Source organism: Salvia splendens, chromosome 13 (genome assembly GCF_004379255.2).
Source record: "Salvia splendens isolate huo1 chromosome 13, SspV2, whole genome shotgun sequence".
NCBI classification, from domain to species: Eukaryota; Viridiplantae; Streptophyta; class Magnoliopsida; order Lamiales; family Lamiaceae; genus Salvia; species Salvia splendens.
Window position 1 is genome coordinate 26785702 of NC_056044.1, and position 20612 is coordinate 26806313.

General features: G+C 37.5%; 1 protein-coding gene across 2 annotated transcripts; it reads right to left on the reverse strand.

The window, feature by feature from the left end:
- Positions 1-7093: 7093 nt before the first annotated feature.
- LOC121761735 (ubiquitin C-terminal hydrolase 12-like) lies at positions 7094-19718 on the reverse strand. 2 transcript variants are annotated; one of them, XM_042157359.1, is made up of 32 exons: positions 19558-19718; positions 19103-19190; positions 18745-18898; positions 18390-18547; positions 17665-17930; positions 17337-17555; positions 17151-17259; positions 16960-17075; positions 15802-15900; positions 14919-15028; positions 14742-14816; positions 14379-14457; positions 14154-14300; positions 13991-14071; positions 13787-13906; positions 12840-12962; positions 11818-11895; positions 11619-11707; positions 11422-11530; positions 11213-11281; positions 11013-11123; positions 10084-10139; positions 9823-10000; positions 9601-9702; positions 9446-9517; positions 9096-9161; positions 8655-8720; positions 8312-8398; positions 8106-8222; positions 7916-7990; positions 7714-7800; positions 7094-7566 (listed from the first exon to the last, which is right to left on the reverse strand). In XM_042157359.1, exons 1-32 carry the CDS (start codon positions 19585-19587, stop codon positions 7525-7527), a joined length of 3378 nt encoding a protein of 1125 aa, XP_042013293.1. In that variant the 5' UTR covers positions 19588-19718; the 3' UTR covers positions 7094-7524. The 2 variants fall into 2 exon arrangements, with proteins under 2 accessions (XP_042013293.1, XP_042013294.1); XM_042157360.1 differs by having other exon boundaries at positions 19103-19187; positions 19558-19717.
- Positions 19719-20612: the final 894 nt, after the last annotated feature.

Below are 20612 nucleotides of genomic sequence, written 5' to 3' on the forward strand. Positions count from 1 at the left end.
AGGGACAACACACGAAGAAAGAGCCATGGTTTGCTGACATGGTTAATTATTTGGTAACGGGTGAGTTGCCCGGAAGTGAAGGGATTACGAGAGCCCAAAAGCTGAAACTCAAGAGCGACTCCCGATACTTTTATTGGGATGATCCTTACCTATGGAAGATGGGGGCGGATCAAGTAATCCGACGCTGTACACCTGAATGGGAGCAAGAGGACGTACTGGTCCACTGCCGCTCACTAGCTTGTGGCGGTCACTTCGGACCAAAGAAAACAACAAGGAAAATACTTGACAGCGGGTTCTACTGGCCCTCCATTCACAGAGACACTTACGAGTTTTGCAAAAAGTGCCATCGATGCCAGCTTACAGGCGGGATATCTACAAGAGATGAGATGCCTCATGTCCCCATTATTGTCTGTGAAATATTTGGTGTATGGGGGATGGATTTCATGGGACCCTTCCCATCTTCTGAGGGCAATCTCTACATCCTAGTGGCGGTGGACTATGTGTCCAAGTGGATTGAGGCAAAGGCGACGAAGACGTGTGAGTCTAGAGAAGTGGTGAAGTTTTTAAATTCGAACATTTACCCGATATGGGGTGCCACAGGCCATAATCTCTGACCAGGGAACTCATTTCGTCAATAGAACCATAGAAGCCTTAATGCGGAAGTATGGAGTCCACCACCACTTGTCCACACCCTACCACCCGTAGTCCAATGGCCAAGCCGAAGTGTCAAACAGAGAAATCAAGGCAATTTTAGAGAAGACGGTCAATCCTACGAGGAAAGACTGGAGCCGTCGTCTGGAGGACGCACTCTGGACCTACAGGACCGCTTTTAAAACGCCTATCAGAATGTCCCCATACCGGCTGGTATTTGGGAAAATGTGCCATCTGCCGGTGGGAGTGGAGCACCAAGCCTTTTGGGCAGTAAAAGAGATGAATTTGAATGCAAGGGCTGGCGCTGAGGAGAGGAAGTTGCAGGAGCTTAAAGAGCTCCGCCTTGATGCCTATGACTCTGCCATGTAGTACAAAGAGAAAACCAAGATGTGGCATGATAAGAACTTTCGTAAGAAGGAACTCAAGGTTGGCCAAAGAGTGCTTCTCTTCCAGTCCAGACTTAAATTGATGCCCGGGAAACTAAGGTCAAGATGGATCGGCCCTTATACCATTGTCGCCATCAGAGCTAATGGAGTAGTTGAACTCCAGGGAAGCGATCCAGACTCACCTACCTTCATGCTGAATGGACACAGGGTGAAGCGGTACAGAGAAGGAATGGAGGCATTTGTGGTGGACGACATTCCACTACTCATGCCTAACTCTCGCCAGTGAGCAGGTAAAAGGAGTGGTCGGGTACTCATGGGTAGTCTGCTTGATCAAGCGACAATTTCTTAATCTATTTAACTGATCAAGTGACATCCTAAGGGAACCCGGTCAAGTCCTTAATAATTAGTATAAATATTTTAGCGGTTGTTAAGTTTTTATTTCTTAGGTAATTAAAAAGTTGAAAATGAGGAAGAAACTAATGAAGTGGTAATATTTGAGTTTTCATCTGGAATTAATTGACCACTTGATCAGTAAAATTTAAATTTAATTGGTGGTACAATGTTTGCATTGATTAAGGCAGATGATGATTGGACGTGTGCAGTCATTGAAAAGGTGAGCTTGTACGTGAAGAGTCGCAGGGATCTCAACAGTAGGGATCTCAACAGCCGTTGTACCAGTATAAAAAGCAGCTTTAAGATCCGTATATCACTTTTATCCATATCGTCTACAGTATATTTCATTTGCTCTCATCCGATTTTCTCCAAAGGTTCAAAACCCTTGTCCCAAATCATCATCTTCCTCACCAAAACCCACCGCCATCACCAGTAAAAATGTTGATTGAACAACTTCCAACTTCATCCTCGTCCTCCAGGCCGCCCTCAGCATCCCCCGGTCAACCCTCCAGGAAGCAATAGTACAACCCCCCTGAACTCAGCTCAATTTAATCTCAAAACAATTTACGTTTTTATTTTGGCCTGTATAACTGATATTCTGCTTTATTCTTACACTTAGACCTTTGTTGGGTCTAAGTGTGAGAAAGTTATGCATGTGTTATTGGTTTCTATCTGCCCTTGTGTTTTGGTTATGTTTTTCTGTGTTTATTGGCATGTTTTGATTGATTGGCACTATCTCCCACTTAGCCTAGTGTCTTGTCTAAGTGTGAGAAGTTTTCCTTGGTTTGTTTGCCTGTGCCTAACCCTTTTTCCACTGCATCCAGTCCCTCGAGGACGAGTTCATATGCAGTGGGAGGGGGGAGGGTTAGTTCCAGTAAAATCATACATGTCAAGTTTTTTTGAAAAAATACAAATATCTGTTAGTAATAATTAGGGCAGTATGCATGAAATTAGATAAGTGAAAGACTTGATTGCTTTGGGAAGAGTTAGAAAAAGGACTCAGTATGCTTACATGAAGAAACTTGATTGCTAAAACTTGATCAGTTTGAACGACGCAAGTATGATGGAAATGCTCAATTTTAAAATCATCTGTGAAGCCTCTCTATATGTGAGTTATAAGCCAAAGTAGAACACTTTCTACTATTTTTACAAAGAAAAATTTTACGAGAGGTTACTTTTTAATATTTAGATGAAAATTGCACAAGTAGTAAGGACTAAAGGCATTAGGACTTAACCATTTGAGCCTTTTCTTCTTTCGTTTCTTGAACCCGCCTCATCAAGTAAGGCACCCCCTAGTTAACCAAGTTGAGCCATATACACTCTTACCCGTTCTTTTGAAACCAAAACCCACATCCTTATATTTTTACAAACACGTGAGGAAAATGGGTCAGAGAGGTGAATCAATTTCAAAGGAAAGGGGGATGATAGGAAATTGAAATAAAAAGGTAGTCGGGTTGAGCAAGTTAGTCAATCAGGTTGATCAAGTCAGACATCAAGTCGGAAAAAAAATGTTGGAAAATATATGTCGGGAAAAAGAGTTGAGAAATGTTTGAGAAAAAGAAGGGCAGGAAAAAGTTGTAACCTGACCCAGTAAGTCGAAAGTTAGAGAATAAGCCAAAAAGGTCGCGACTTGACCCAGTGAAATATCTAGAGGCAGAATTAATAATTCCGTTTGATCTATCAAGGTTTGTTCAAAATCTTTGGTCTCTTGACTCATGTGTTTTTTCTTTTACAGTTTATATTTTTAACTTAGAACCCCTAGGACCCTACCCTAATACATTACTCCCTTAGAGCATCCGCAACCGTGCTCTTACCAGCGGCACGGTTGTGGGCCCGACCACACTTTTTCTGTCTGCTCTCTGGTAAGAGCACAACACCCACAGTTGTGCTCTTCTGCAAGGACGAGCACAATTCAATTTAAAATTCAATTAAACAAAAACATTTCCATAATACGAAAATTCATTAAAAAAACCGAAATAACATTACCAATTACAAATAAATTTAAAAAGACATAATTAAAAGCCTAAAATTAAAAATTACATAATTAAAATCCTAAAAATTAAAAAACCACTACTCGTTGCCGAATAATATTACAAATTATATAAATAATAAAAATTGCATAATTAAACTCCTAAAAAATAAAAATTACATAATTTGACTCCTAAAAATTTAAAATTACATAATTAAAATCCTAAAATTTGAGAGTGGGAGAGTTGTTTGGTATAGTGTCATTTTTTGTGTTTGAAATGAGAGTATTTATAGATGAAAGTGTGAATTTTGGGGTAAAAATAGTGAAAAAAAAATAAATTAAAAGTGTGGAAAAAATGGATATATTTTATTAGGAAGTGGGAAAATATTTTTTTTATTAATTTTGAATTTTTCAAATTTTTTCGATTTTAAAAAAAATAATAAAAAATGATAAATCAACGGGTCAATTAGAGCATGCCACGTCGCCGCCCCGTGCTCTTGCCGCGGGCACGGCCGTGCTCATAGCTAAGAGCAAGTCCGTGCCAGCGGCAAGAGCGCAGCGGCACGGACGGACGGTGAGCACAAGCTCACCATTGTGGATGCTCTTAAGCCCCATTACAACCGAAACAAGGACTTTAAGGAACTATCTTGTGCAGTCCGATTCGAGGTATTAAACTTATGGCAATACCGAGTGAACAGTCCTAACATCTCTGTAATAGCAAGAGTTTGTCCGTGTAAAGGCATCAATATTTCCAACAATCCCAGGGTGGTAAGGAGGTTTCCTGGTATTCCATCGATGCCGGTGTCGGAGGCGGCGGCGGAGAATCTTTTGGGGTCGCTGGAGGGCTCGAGGATGCCCCTTGAGTGGAGGGAGAGTTTCGAGACTGGAAATAGTAGAAGGTTTTGGGGGGTGGGGCCCGGACCGACCATGCTCAATTTTACATACAAGGTTAGTTTATTTATTGCTTTTGTTTGGATTAAGTTGCGAGTATAATTATTAGGTTGACTTTATGTGAGAAAAATATGGACTATGTTTTATATGATGAATGAAGTTTTATAAGGGAGTAGTCGGCAATCATACTTTATACTACATGTTGGGAAATAGATTCTTGCTTCAACTAGCTTGTTTTATCCATTTTGGAATATTTGATTTTTGTTTTCTTCTGTTGCGGGCTAGTTTGGTAGACTATTCATGTTACGGCTAGTTAAGATAACGACCGTGATGTACGTTATGTTTGGTGCAATTAATAGAATATCATGATAAATTTGTGTATCTAAAATACCCTCAATATTATATATGTACAAATTGAGAGTAGAAAAAATGGAGGACAACTAATTAATTTATTCCATTATCTTGGTTCAATTTCCAAATATTTTAGTGTAACCAACCAAAATTGGGGATTAATATTCTAGATTCTTACTTGGCTTTTAAGGCGGGCTTCTCTGGATCATAAAATTAACACGGACTATTCACTAAGGCTAATATGAGTACTAATCGCATGAGTAAGCTAGATAAGAGCTTCTAACTTACTCTAACATAGCTACCAAATGTCCCCCTAGTATCATGCAACTTAGTCTTCTTATAAAAATTCGATTAGTTTTACCAAAATGTCTTTTATCATAGGAATAATTCTTTTGATCCGAAAAGTGAAGAGCATTATGCAACTGTTGTCTGCAGGGTGAGCAAAAGATGGAAACCATCCACAATGTAGGAACTGCTGCTCTACTTGACATTGCTCGTCTTCTTTCTCTTCTCATGCGATCAGGTTGATAGTCGATAGGTAACACTTGTATCCTGAGCTGAGTGGCTGTTTATATTTATGGGCCTTGTGGGGATACGGAAAGCAAAATCGAGTTCTTTCCTGCAATAGCGGATGGCATATCTGAATATCGGAAGAGGGGAGGGGACGAGGCGAAGATTACGCACGAGAGTCTCGAGGGCCATCCACAGAGCAGCCTCAGCTTTGAGAGGTGAACTCACATGAAACACTCAGATATGAAAAGGAGAAGTATGTCTAACTCCATTACTTGTATTTTAGTATGATCAAAGGATAGAGTTAAAATGGGGAAGTAAAAACTGAATAGTGGCATCTGTTTCTCCCTATAAATGTGTAAATACGCCCCTCACATTTGTACCAAAGTGTACGCCTCTAAATTCGGGTACCCGAACCCGAAATCTCATAAATATCATATCCAATATCCGACCTGTATGTGAATTCGGGTACCCTAATACCCGGTACGGGTACCCGAACCTAACTAATCGGGTACACATAAACCTGAAATTAGTATATTTCAAATTTATTCTCTTATATAAATTATATTGTGATGAGAATAGAAATTATTAAAAATAACATAATAATACTCTATATGTCCCATAATAGATGACACACTTAGGTAATGGCACGAGATTTTAGGAGATATTATTTTGCGTGTTGACTGGAGAGAGAAAATAATATATTTATATTAATGTGAGAGAACACATTTTCAATAAAAAGAAATGTGACATCTTTTGTGGGACAAACTAAAAAGGAAAGTATGACATCTATTATAAGACGGATGGAATACTATTTATTGACTATTATTAAAAGTCTAAACTCCAATTCTAATGCTTTAGCTTTCTCTAGATTATGATTCTATGACTAGAAATAGAAATAGAAATAGGTCATTTGGGATTGACACGAGTTTTAATGCATAATTGGTAAAGTAAGAGAGGAGAAAAAATAGTTGAAATTATGTAATGAATGGTGGGACCCATAAAAAGATAAAGTAAAGAGGAGAAAAATGTTGCCATAATTGAATAAGGGCGATTTGTATGGGACGGACGAAAAATGAAATATGCCATATTTCTATGGGACGGAGGGAGTATATAATAGACATTAGACAAATAGGCACTACTTAATTTTCAAATAAAGAAAATTTTGGCATAAATCTACATGTGATTAATTAAATTTACTCTAGATTTACCCTATAGGTCATAGGTCATATACTAAATAAAAATATTTATCACAAATACATAATTAATCGGGTTTAATCGGGCATTAGTCGGGTATCCTAAATCTGAAAAATCATAACATTAACTACCCAAACCTGCACCCAAACCTATAATTTCGGGTTTCGGGTACCCAAAACCCGTCGGGTATTGGGTCGGGATCGGGTATACCTGAAACCCGCGGACTAAATTTGTAGGCCTACCAAAGTGTGTATGTTCGTAAACTATTTTTCACCATATATAGTAGACGAATTGCTGCCTCCTCCCTTAAATATCCATAACATTTTTAGATAATATGCAATCAAAATGTTTAGCTTTGAAGAACATGAGAAGATGAACATTAAAGAGCATGGTTTTTTCTAGAGGATGACATTACTTTCCCTAGCTGTTAGTTACAACCTATATTTGTAGGTACCACGACTTCACCCTACTTTACTCTAAAACACGATTATTCCATCCATTTACAAGAGTTGCCTTCTTCGAAGTCCCACTCATAATCAAGATTTTGTGCAACTTAGCCTGCCATGTTTGATATGATGGCCTATATAAGAGGGGAAAAAAGCAAGGGGAATGATTCACATTAGTGGCTGCGAGTTGCCATGAACTGAAATTTTTTTATCTATATTAGTTTATAAAAAAAAACATAATTATTAGTTTACATATTTATCTCCCACTTCATACAGATAACACGAGGGAAGGCATAAGGTGTTCGAACCAAAATCAAATTTGAGATGCATAGACAAATGTAAGCCTAACTATACTCACTTTACAACCCAATTTGGCAAATACTATCTCTTAACGATTACATGGTGAAAAGGTAAAATTTTCAAACTGCTACTTAAAAACAAGTAAATTGGGGAAGATGAGAAGTCCAAGAACAACCAACCACAAAAAAAAAACATACATATATAGCAGTGGAGGCTCCGCTTCCCATCCGAGTCAAGAAGAGAAGGTAGTAGTAATAGTAGTAGTAGTAATTTTTACCAAAAAGACCAGCACACAGCAGGAGAAACCGGCAATGTGCTTTAACCAACTTTTTGCATCGCATTGTCTGTCTTCATATCCATGCTTGAAGATTTTAAAACTAGTCATTTTGGCATCAATGTTGGTGCAATTTAAGATTAGCAGGAATCGAACTTAATTGTATATTTTTACTGGCTTCTCAAATGTGTGGCGATTCTGCAATGATTTCAAAAGCCAAACACCAAAAAAACAATATTATGAACCATCTGCGGGTAATACATGTATAACATGAAATGTACTGGGTCCCAATTCAAAGTCTAGCTATATTTATAATGAAGTGATAGGAATATCCAAGAATATTACCTGGCTTGCATTATAAGACCTTTTGGGGGTCGTGTCTGAGTGCTCTAACCCCAGGTACTGCTCCCAGGCACCATATACATCTCTTCTCTGGAAGGTACGGACGCAAATTTGTCAGTACTTGTAACACTGAGAATACTTGAATAGCATGAACAAAACCAATATTTAACCAGAAACACAAATGATTTGAAAAGCAAAACAAGACCTGAAAACGGGTTGACACAATGTCGGAATCCTCTAGATACTCTGGGCGTCCCAATGATAAAAAGGCAAACTTCCACTGAAAATTTAAGAAGATACCCGAAACAGTTAAAAACCCCTGGTCTCCTAGTACTAACCAAAACTTTTGGCAAAGTGGACATGTTAGTTTGACAATTGACAGTCAATGGCAGTACCTTAGAAAACTCTTCATCTGGGACCTGCAATTTCTTTTGAATTCGCGCTTTTACCTCTGCTAATGTCTCTCCTTCGTGGATGACCAAAAAGAATGGTTCCCCGAAATTCTGAACTTGCTGTTTGACCACACACACCAAAAAAATTTAGGTTTAACACATAAATGTTTATTCTATTATGCACCGGTAGAATCCTGTATATATAGTACCACTTGATTCTGTGCAGTCTCCTTTGTGAAATGGTAAACATGAATCAATCGATTATTTTGCCCCAAGTTCTTTTCTTCTTCTGGAATCTAAGATAGAGCAAGAAAACTATGTAAGTGTGATATGATGTTTCAGTATGGATTACCACTTTCCACAAAATATGTCAAAACATAAAATTTTGCCACAGCACATCTAGCTTTTCGGACTTTTGCCACAGCACATCTAGCTTTCATTAATTTTATAATCATTTACTTTGATACATTAGGCTTGGTTCAAACTTCAAAGCATATAAGAGTGTAAGGAAATACAGCCGTGTCAACAACATAAAATTTCGAGAAAAGATACCTCCTCTGCACGTAACGTCCAGTATTGATCGTTTATATTCTCAATCTTCTCATGGGTAGGGAAAATCTGTAAAATGAAGAGAGCAGCATGTGAATTATGAGTCTAGGACACAAATACAGTCTTGTAATCTGATATTGCAAGTTATAACATTGGAAAATTTGGTGAACAGGACATCAAAGTCATAAATCTGGTCAAGTGATCCAGACAGGAATTGCAGAAACCATGCAATGATCAAATCAGAAAATAAAAACAACACTTTCGACATCTTGTTCTAACCAAAATTATCACACAGGATAATGAAACACAAAATCCTCATCAAACCGAAATAATTCTAGAATGAATACCAAGTAATATTCCAGACAGGATTTTGCAAACATCAAAAGATCATAATGTCATAGCAGTTCTGTTCAAAGAAAAGAATGTTACAGTAGAGAACATTACCTTGTATATCTTGTGATAGAAAACTTCAAGCAGCCTAAGTTCAGCATTTGGCTGAGACAACTCTACCTATCATTAGACGAGAAGGACGTCAGACATTGTCAAGCTGTGATTCAACATTCTCACTTCCTTATACAATTTTCTTGGGTCAGTGAACACACCAAGGGAACTTGCTTAAAAATATTAAACAAAAACACTTGAGATAGAAATGAAGGTATTAACATCGAATCAGTTTCATGACCTGTAAACTTAAAGGTTTGCCCCTAATATTCTCTTCAATGAGGCATACATTGAACACATAAACAGCTCCATATTTTCATAATTGACTACAACTTGCAGAGGACCAAGCTTACCTTTGTTTTAATTTCATTGAGCACATCTCCGACAGTACTTGGTTTAGGCAGCCTAATGTTGAGGATTGTAGCCTGAGAAAGACCGTAAGACACATGTCAATGATTGATAGAATTCAGTTCAACACAAATATTCAAGGGCAGAGCAGTTGTAACACCTCATCCTTTGTTGCATGATGGAATGCAACCTTTAGAGTTTTCAGGCACTGCAACTCTGGAAGAGGGATGTCCAGGACTTCATAGTAGAGTATATCTGATATCTATCACAAGTCACCAAATTATCTGTGATCAGTAAGGCTTTTGCACAACACTCAATACAAAGGATGCTTAATCACTCTCCACTCACAATTGTCCCATTTATAAGCTAAAATTAAGCCCACCTGATTGTAGTGGATAAGCATGTCTATCAAATGATCAACTGATCGATATTTGATAGGATTGGGCTTTGGTTGCTGAGAGTAGCAATTGTGAGGAGTAAGCCGGATTTTAGAAGGATCATCCAAGCTAAGGTGCTGGGCTACTCTTTCCACAACATCATCATAAGTGTGGTTCTTTGCCCTGTAATAAAGCCAGAAATGGTAACACTCTTCCCACAAATTCAAATGTCACAGTCGATAAGTAGTGATATCAATAGCACTCACAACTCCAGACAAAATTCATCTTCCTTTGGCCTCTCTAAAGCTCGAAAGTGGACAATCTGCAAGAGTCAAAAAGTGAAAATACTAGTTACACACAAGAACTTCCAGGACTAGCCTTTTGCACATGTACAAAAGTTTCAGTAAAAAGTCCCATAGATTATGGAGAAAAAGTACCAACCCCACATAAATGAAAAGAGGTGGAGTTGAGAGTTGGCATAACAAGTTAGTAAAATGAAGCTTAGCCAGATGCAGATGGAAAAGAAATGATAATGCGTCTGATAGGAGTAAAGGCGATAAATATAGAGCAGAGTAGATGAAAGGAATTGATAACCACTTCTTTAATCCAAGTGATATAAATAGAAAACTAATAAAATAACCATCTCAACCCCACTACTCTAATACTCCCTCCTTCCCAAAAAAATAAAGTCATTTGGGACGGCACGGGAATTAATGCATAATTGGTAAAGTAAGAGAGATGAGGAGAAGGGTAGTTAAAATAGTGTTAGTGGATGGTGGGACCCATATTATTGTTAATGTTTAATGGTGGGCTCTTGTGGTATCAGTTGTAAATAAATTAATATATATGGGAATGAAATGGGATAATTTTATGGGACGGACGGAAAAAGGAAAGTGTCCTTATTTTTATGGGACAGGGGGAGTAACTAATTAGCCCATTACTCCAATAACTAATTAACCCACTACTCTGATAACTAATTAGAAACACAAATTCCCTCTGCAGGTTTTATGGGATCGATATCAGAGTCAATGTGATAAACACAAAGTTATGATTGGCAGTAAATGCTGAGAGTACTTTTTTGGCAGCATTTAAAGATGGAAAGCTTGAGTCTTGAGTCAGAACACATTGCACGAATTATTTCTTTAAGAGTTGACAAAACCCCAAAACTCATAAGGGGGGGGGGAGTAATATCAACCTGGCGATTTTTCACATATTCCAGATATGAAGGAACATCAGGAAATCGAACTTGCACATCAGTTTCAGGGGGTGGACTTTTCTGGAAGCAGATAATGTCTCCATCTTCAATCTGTGTGTGTATGTGTGAGAGTGAAAACGAGTCAGCATATGGAACACAAAGAGACAGAAATTATTTACAGAAAATAAAACAGAAAATACCTGACTGAATCGAAATGAAGCGCGTATATCAAGACGTTCACACATAACAGAAAGCTCAAATTTGATTTCCTGTAGACATTGGAATTAATGTTCCACGCATTTTAAATCAAGAAAAGTAATACTACATGTTTGTTTTGTATTTATGTGTAACATCTTGTTGTTGAAAAGAACAATCCCGATGTGGACTATGGCATAGAGACAAGACATACCTCAAAAAGTTCAATTTCTTGATCAGGAGCAAACCCGGCTAACTCATTTAGCTTCGTTAGGATCTCAATAGGCTTGCCATTACTTTTTACAAAAAGCCTCCCAACGTATCTTGAAAAAAGAAAATGATTCAATGACCATTAGCAGGCAGAATTCTTAAAAGTTAAAATGGACAGCGTTCTCATTGAGTGTGATGTACCGGAGCTCTTCTTTATGAGGATCATAGAGTTTAAAGAATAGCAATATGTCTTCCTTAATCTTTTCTGGAGGAGGAACCAGTTGTAAATCCTAAAATTTGAAAACAGTTAACTCACATTGAATAGGATAAATGAAATTTCCTCAATGTGCACATACACAAGTAAGTAGTAAATACTATATCTATATTGGTAAAGATATACCGGTCCACGCTCCACTTCCAAGAACAACTTTAACTCTGCATTATGGGCTTTATTTGATACTTCCCGCAGCGTTCCTACCTGCACAACATAAGCATGAACAATAAAATAAAACAAAATAACACAACATAAGAAAAAGATTGGCTGCTGGTTTTAAGCATTCAGAGTAACAGGAATAAAGAAGCAACAATCAAATAAATAAGATTAAGCAAAGCTGAAACAAACTGGAAATGAGAAAGTGACTGCATCCAGAGAGGATAATTGGAAACAAAGCATCATCACCCATATACATGAACAGGACACATAAAACATCTGCAATAAGTTCATAAAATAGCAGAAGCTTCATAACTCAATACTCCCTCGGTCCCGCTATAAATTTCATGTATACCTTATTGGATTGTCAGACTATAAGTGGCTTAGTCCAAAAAAGGAAACTTTTCACACAAAAAAGTTAGTCAACTTTAGTGGTCTCACTTTGCACTCAAAACACAACTTTCTTATTCTATGTAACCAATTCATGTAGGCCACTAACAGCGGGGGAGTGCATTTTTACCATAAAACAGTACCAACTTACTTGATGTCTCATTGATCAAAATGGGAACAATTATTAAAAAATTTAAATAAAAATAAAAAACTAAACAAAGGACCACTTATTTTTAACAACTGCATCTTCTAATAAGAGAAAACTGGTAAACATTTATCGCTTCCCTCCCTCCCCCATTTTCCACAACCCCCAAATACACAAAGAAAAAGAAACAAAGAACAAAAGGAAAGAGATAGGCCAAATAAAACACTCAATGCTTCAAGAAATGTAACTGACATAAGGCTTGCCAACAACAGCAACACAGAGAAAATAGAAGTGAAGTAGATATGCACTGGCAACCCATTTAAAAGTAGGTACAATGCACCACTTTTGTGATATTTTAGTTTTTTAGAAAAGCTATTGAAGAGTGCCCCAAACACCATCAAAATGGGAACTATGCATATTAATAATATACAAATCAGTAACATAGTACACATATTACCGTTTGAGCTTCCTCCTGGGTTGTCAATGGTCGGTTTGGGCGGTAAGTATGGTTTTGTCTTTTTGCCCAAATCCAAAAGCGCTGAAATTGAACTGGTATACCAAGTTCTTTGGCAACCTCTTCCTTCAAAAATAAGCATAGGCATAAGCGAGAATTGTACTTTAACATGAAACATGAAAACTGCATCAAGTCCAGATGAATCAAAAGAAAAAAAGGAAAGAGATAATAGAGTCATGGACACATGCTCAGAGTCAGAAATGCCAAAAATGCGTGTTGTAGTAATAGAACCAAAATATGACACAGAAGATTAATAACCAATATGGATATGAAGCATCACAAGAGTGAACCCAGATTTTTGGAAAAATAAGTCTGTCTAGTTTTAAATTGTCACTAAGGCCCAGAAAACGAGAGATTTTATTAATAATAGTTTACTTCATCAACAGTCCTGATCCAAATTAATGTTCTTCTATCTCCCTTATAATGAAGGTTAAGGTTTGCACTTGCATTCCTTAGAACCGATTGGCATCATTATGATTAACTTCATGCATGACTTAATTGATGAGGCATACTGCTTCCAATCGTGATCCGTCTCACAACTTATCTCCGCTATGTCTCATCTAGGCAAGTAAGAATTAACATCTTTCTCTCCAATAAACCCCACCTGCCATGACCAAATTTAGACCAGAAAGACAAACTCTAAGAAGTAACAAATGATCCCACTTTTTGCATAATTACATCATTTCTCAGTTTTGTTTTACTTAAAGACTAATAGGATCACTACAACGACCAGACCATCCATAATTACAATGCTTCACTTCCTCCAAAAAATTCTTGTTAGCAAATTACAAGCATACAAGTTATCACATAATTATACTAATTTTCAGCACACAACAAACTTCATTTAAGATGATAACCATTTCACTAATTTTAAGCAAAACAGAAAGTACCTTGAAAAGGTTAAAAGGCATCTGTTTCTGGATTCGGAAATTACGGACTTTATCATGATCAACAAGGTCAAAATAGATATCCTTTCCAATCTGTTCCCTCAGATCCTCATCTCGAGCAACCTACATTTGAGATGAGTTGCTTCAGAAATCCATTTCAAGAAATATGGTCAATTGTACATGAGAAAGTCTGTTGGGAAAAATAACCTTTATAATTGTGTAAAGGTGAGCCTGTGCTTTGTATCTTCTCTTATCTTCTTTTTCTTCTTGTTCTTTTTTCAGCCTTATCTGGTTTAGGTAGGGAATATCAAGTTTCAGGTAAGAACATGAAAAATTACGCTTAATGCGGATGTACAAAACATGAAATTACCCTAAGATGCTCAGCAATGTCCTTCTCATCCACATCACAGATTATTTTTTCCTTGTCACTGACGCGTATATACACAAGCATGTATGCATTCGAGTATTTGGTGAATTTGAAAGGACTGTTATTGTAACCAGGATTTGTCTGTGGCAACTGCAGCATAAATGAACATAAGCACCACTATAAAATAGAGAGTTCTAGAGGGTGGAAATCAAAAGATAGACATATCACCTCCTCCTCACCACCATACTGCTCTTCTAGTGCCCTTTTCACATCTTCTTTGGTGACCCTCTCATCATCAAATTTATACCTGAAAAATGAGCCATAACCTCATATAGTTGGCAAGGGTGGAAAGTAAACCATCAGAAAGCAGCACAAAAGTGCTTATGCAATGGAAAGATGAGATTGAGACAATAAGACAGGACTGAATAAACTCATCCAACATAACAAATAATTGCATGTCTTAATTCAGTCACCATAATAATGAAACTGGCAAGCTCGAATTCTTTCAATCTCCACATCTAAATAAGTGTAAATATCTGAAGGGAAGAAAGAGAAAGGAATAACAGATTCTTTAAAAGTACTTAGACCTACCATTGATCAGTAAGAGTTGGCCTGATGAAGGCATAATAATGTCCACCGTGTACCCCACCACTGTGAACCAAGACACTGTTGAAAAGGAAACAAGTATCCTCATATCAGCTTCAGTTGAAAGGTATATCAGAAGAGCATGTGAGGATAGACATAAATATAAAGGGTGTACACAATTACCTATGAAGTGTGTAAAGATTTCGTACACTCCTGTCAGCATCCGGTGATAAATACTTGCCATTATCTCTATCAAGATCAAGCTCTAATGGAAATTCATAGCGATCATTAATCTGCATCAGTGACAAATTACAATTGATTCAACACCTATTGATTCACTTAAAGACCATCAGATGTATTAAAGCACGGAAGAAAATTGTATTTGAAAAAATATTGATTATGCATACACCAGTTTTTCTAAAGAAAATCCCCTTGTGAAGAAATGATATAAAGGGAAAAGACATTGCTCTCTAGTGTCATATACTCCCTCCGACCCTTAAAAACAGACCACATTTGCCATTTTGGGATGTCCCTTAAAATAGACCAATTCTATTTAAGGAAATTTTTTTCTCTCTAATGAGGTGGGTCTCATCCTCCACTAAAAATACTCCAATCACTTTTTCTTTCTATCTCTCTCTTACTTTACCAATTGTGCATTAAAACCCGTGCCTTTTCAAATGTTGTCTATTTTTTAGGGACGGAGGGAGTATAAATCAATACAGCATGATTTAAGATGGGCAAAACTTTGCATCAGTAGCCATGCAAAACAAGCTGGAAAGGCCAAACTGTTTTTTCTCATTTCCATAGAGGAGCTGTAGCAAACATGAGCCACCTGCATAAGGCAAGACCGGGACAAATTTACCCAAAAATTGATTGGGACAGTTTGGAACGGTTGAACTAATTCAGCCTCATAATCATAATCATCTCAGTATAAGCACTATTCCGATATCATCATAGAGATGTGGAGCAAGAACAATGATACTTAGCAAAAGCAATTGAATCCTGTGGAAGCAGTGACGCAAATCCAGCCCTAAGATGAAAAAGTTTACTGTATTGACCCACTCACCTTCACCATCGTATCTCTCATAAAATCATACTCAAATCGCTTTAACTGGAGCTGTAGAACTGGAGGAAAGTCAATGAACAAGACACCCTTCTTGGCATCCTAATATTTAGAAAAGGAAGAATTAGATAATATGTAGCGAGAAAAGCTCATGTAGAAGAAACATAGCATCAATTAAAATGTGGAATAAGAGCAAAAACATTCAGATGTTGTAAATGATTTTGTAGCTGTCAGATCAACTAATCAACCAAATAAAATTTCCTTCTAATGATGACCTGTTTCCCAGACTGCAAATTGCAACAATCCCTATATGACTTTAATAGTCAAAAGTCAAGTACAGCTGGAAATTGCATTATCAACACAAAAAACAACATGCACCTCCACATTGTAAATACATTTTCATCTGTTGATCGCTATAAACTTGCTTGGTAACCACTAGCCATACCACATCTCTAAAAAAGCCAAATTACCTTTCCACCCTAACACAATGCAGACAGGTCCGTAGCATGATCCATATTGTAGTGTGTTCTTAAAGATCTGTCTTTTGCAGACTTCAGAGCATCACAAACCAAGAGGTCTACTTTTTAACATCATACTCCCTCCGTCCCACCTCAAGTGATCAACTTTCCATTTTGGGTTGTCCCATCTCAAGTGATTGATTTCCTTTTTTAGCTAAAAACAAAATTTCAACCATCTCTTACTTTATTCTCTTTCTTATTTTATTCTCTCTCTATCTCTCTTACTTTTTCCTCTCTCATACTTTACTCTCTCCACTTTAACTCAATACATATCATTTTCTTAATTCCCGTGCCGAAAAGAAATCCATCACATGAGATGGGACGGAGGGAGTATATTACATTATTATACCATCATACATTGAGGGGGTGCCAGAATCACATTGATATTGACTCTGGTGCAAGTCTAGTCACATGAAGGCCAGAGTTCCATACAGCTTCTACGTGAATAAACTGGTTAACTATTCTCATTAAATAGCTGCTGATACAAGACATTAACTCTCCCAATATTCCTTCATAAACTTCAATTTAGTCAAGTCGACATTATCATGCAGAACAGAGATCTTGTAATTATCAACCTTCAAAAACAAAATATACAGATAAATAAATTACTACTACTTCATTATCTGGAAGAGGAATTACAAACCTGCAAACCATGTTCCTCAGCATGGTATTTATTATCTCCTTCAAGGCGTTCTACTTCCACATACTTGTCAAATGAAGCATAAACATCCTTGCAACCTTTTACATCAAGTTGAAGGTCTGCCACGAGAACAACTGTTAGAATAAGGTTGTCTCCATTAACAGACAGATGTCATCCTTAGAAACAAATAGTACCATAAAATGATTCTTTTCTGGTTGATTTGAAGTCCACATTGATACATTCAATATAATTCATATGATGGCCTTCAAATAACTTCTGTATTGTTCCTTCGACAACAGTTCCCTGTCCAGTAAAGGAATAAATATGAAGTCTACAATGACCTTTCAAGGAGGTAAGTTTCTTTTCAGAATTTTTAGTACCTTCATCTTGTCTTCAAGCTTCTCACATAGGACTCTGTTAAGTTCTTGAACATCATGTTGCATGAATGAATCATAAGTGTCCCATCCAAATGATTTAGTCAATTCTTTTGTAGCCACACTGGTGTCATTGTATTGGAGCTTATAGAATAAACTCTGCAACGCCAGAGGGATACTTCCAGTAGGGATGTCATTCTCCGTAGTTGGCATATGATATACAGCCTGATATAACATAATTAGAATAAGGCTTCTCCATACTTCCGTACTAGTGACCTCATGTATTTAAGTATTGGCTATTCAGAACTATATAAATTGTAAATAATTAGATAACCTTTCTGAAATAAGGAATATGGTACAAAGTCTGCAGCAAAGAGTTCATGTAACAAGTTGCCCCCTGGTTCTTAAGCCCAACGTAACCTGTCTCCTTCTTTGAGTCATATGCCCAGTAATCAATAACCTTACGTACAGCAACATCAGCTTCAACTATGCAAGTATCATTCATTAGGTACCCCTTGTTGGGATCATAAAGGTCGCTGAGAGGCATGAAAGATGTGAAACCCCAATCACTCTCCCTTTGATTAAACTGGTGCTGTGTGTCTGCAAAACCCAGAAAAGGGGAATATTACATCACGGAAATCATGATTTAGGTAGCAAAAAGCTTTACCAAGCGTCAGAATGTAGACAGTTTTTATTTTCCAACATTTAAGAGCCAATCTACTCACTCATAGTGAAAATCAGTAAATTGTCAGGCCAATCATACAATCAACTAAAATTTTATGAGAGACTTGTGTTATATAACTCCTATGCATAACTGGGATCTTTTAAGCATAATTTACAAAAACCAGTTTCTTGATTGGCATGTATATGGAAGGAAAAGTATCACGACAGCTCTAAGATTCTGTCTTCGAGTCTACTAGCTGTGGTCAACCAATAAGAACCTATACTATTATCACATGTATGCACAGATCAGAACATGTAAATCTCTATTTTGAGTCTTAATACATATCAAGCTTTAGCTACATAAATGCATCAAAACAGATCTAATCTCAGGTGTACCTTTCTTGACTGTAAGTTTGTTATGCATTTGATTAACTATAGCCAAGCTAAACTGTGCATATCTACTCCACCCATAAGGCAAGGTAGCCGAATCAGCCACATCTAAATACATCGACAAGTAGTCCACGTTGTTTCCCTTAGGAAATATGAGCACTCGCCTGCAAAAGGAAACAAGTGTCAAAATGCAATCAGGTAGCTTTCCATAATAATGCAAGGTAAAGCAAAACTCAAAATCTAAGAAATCTAGCCCCATAATGCTAGGTGCTAAGCAGCTCTAACAAGCATAATCATTTATTGGACGCCCCTAACACATGGACATAAAAGGAAAAGGGCAAATTCAAAATTCCAAAATTACCATTTATAACCTCCGACAGTGAAGACATCCGAATACAGCTTCTTCATATTCAGTCGAGAAAAGTTCTCAATTGTCCATGTGTAACGTGATGCTTGTGGTTCTTCATTAGCCTGGTTCTCCACACTTCCCGCATTGTCATTGTCGCCTGGTGCCACTACGAAATTACAAAATGCTTCTAAATTTTAGTACACTTGGACCAAAACAACAACAAGAATCAAAAGTACTGTTAATAAATCATAAAAGTGAAGAATCCAACAATAACACAGCCATATGAACCAATACATCATGGCAGTATTTAGCACGAATTCATCTTATAAACTGACATAAAAAGATTTAATAGTGGGGCAGAGAGCGGCACCTTCCATTGGCTGAGGACCTTCAACTAAAGGCTGAGGACCTTCCACTAAATCCGAGTGCGGAACCAGCATCTCTTCATCTTCCTGCTGCTAAAGTCCAGAAGCCACATAGAAATGAGAAAGAAATAAGCTTGATCCAGTAGACATTAAGCTTCATTTCCGAATGTATGATCTCGAATTAAATCATTCTCACTAAAACAACACGATTACAGGAAATTCAAATTGAACTAACTTAAACCTCCTTCCTCGCTCACGCAAAACCCTAGTCATCCAACCATTCAGCCAGCCCCCACACACGAAAGCAAGCATACAGACACCAAAACTTACGCATGAATTGGAGAAAATGCAAACAAATTGCTACTATGCGTGAACATACACAGCAATAGACCACAGAAAAAGATGGAGAGTCGAAATGAGCATGAATGAAAAAATGAGAGTCAGAAGGTAGCGGAGTTACATCCAATGGCTGCGGAGTCATCATCGTCATGGCTGAATAGACTGCAGCCGACCGATCGATACTATACAGAGAATTAATGTAATCTGTGTTGGTAGGGGAGAGAGAAGAGGGGTGAAGGGAGGAGGAGAGAGACAAGTTAGAGAGGGATATACGGCCTGTGTGTATTGGGTCTCGACACTATGCATGGATAATTTGGGTATTATTTCAAATACGGGGGGCAAAATAGGGATTGACAAATACCCCCAAAATCGCGACGTGTTGTGAATAACAGCATGTGGGCATTTTCGTGGAGTTGTCGCGTGTACGAGGCATGCGATTGGATAATTAATGCGAATAACCGACTAAAGTTTAATGTGCTTCTTTTAGACTATAATTCCTTCTTAATTATTGATATTATATTGTCTACAAATGTTTAATGTGCTTCTATTACACTATAATTCCTTCCTTATCATTAATATTACATTTTCTGTTTTCCCCAATTTTAAGATAATTTATCAAAATAGATTTGTAAAGAGTTACACCATCCAATGCCCTATATCTTTACAGCATCCGAATTATGGTTTAATTTTATTTTTTGTCCCCAACTCTTGTTCGAATTTTTTGATGATTACTTGTAAATTAATGAATTAAAATTATAGATTTGAATTACATATTCTATGTAGATTACTTTAGTAGAGAATTGATATGCTGGGCGTGGCTAAGAGCATCCACAACGCGAGGCGTAACCAGCTCGCGTTCCGTGCCGGAGGAACGAAACAGCGGAGAAATGCGTTGTAGCCGGTCGTTCCGTCCTCAGCCCGTTCCCAGGCCATCCCGATATCCGCCACCACGAGACGTGGCACGAGACGTCTCGCCACGAGCCGAGGCGACGTGGCGAGCTCCCAGGCGATGCGTGACGCCCACTCGTCGGCCCGCGAGTGGGCGTCGTCACGATGAAGCAATAATTTTTTTTTAAAATTCAAATTTAAAAAAATAATAAATAAATAAATAAATTGTAAACGGTAATGTTACCGTTTATAGCCTTTTTTCAATTTTTTTTATTTCTTTACTCTAAA

Bases quoted from the DNA above. Each gene is read 5' to 3' on its own strand.
- LOC121761735 (XM_042157359.1), bottom strand. From the start codon at position 19,587: ATGACGATGATGACTCCGCAGCCATTGGAT. The intron at 17,076-17,150 runs GTACTATTTGTT...TTCTCGTGGCAG, and splicing joins CAGAAAAGAATCATTTTATG to ACCTTCAACTTGATGTAAAA. The intron at 11,708-11,817 runs GTATATCTTTAC...TTCAAATTTTAG, and splicing joins TGGAAGTGGAGCGTGGACCG to GATTTACAACTGGTTCCTCC.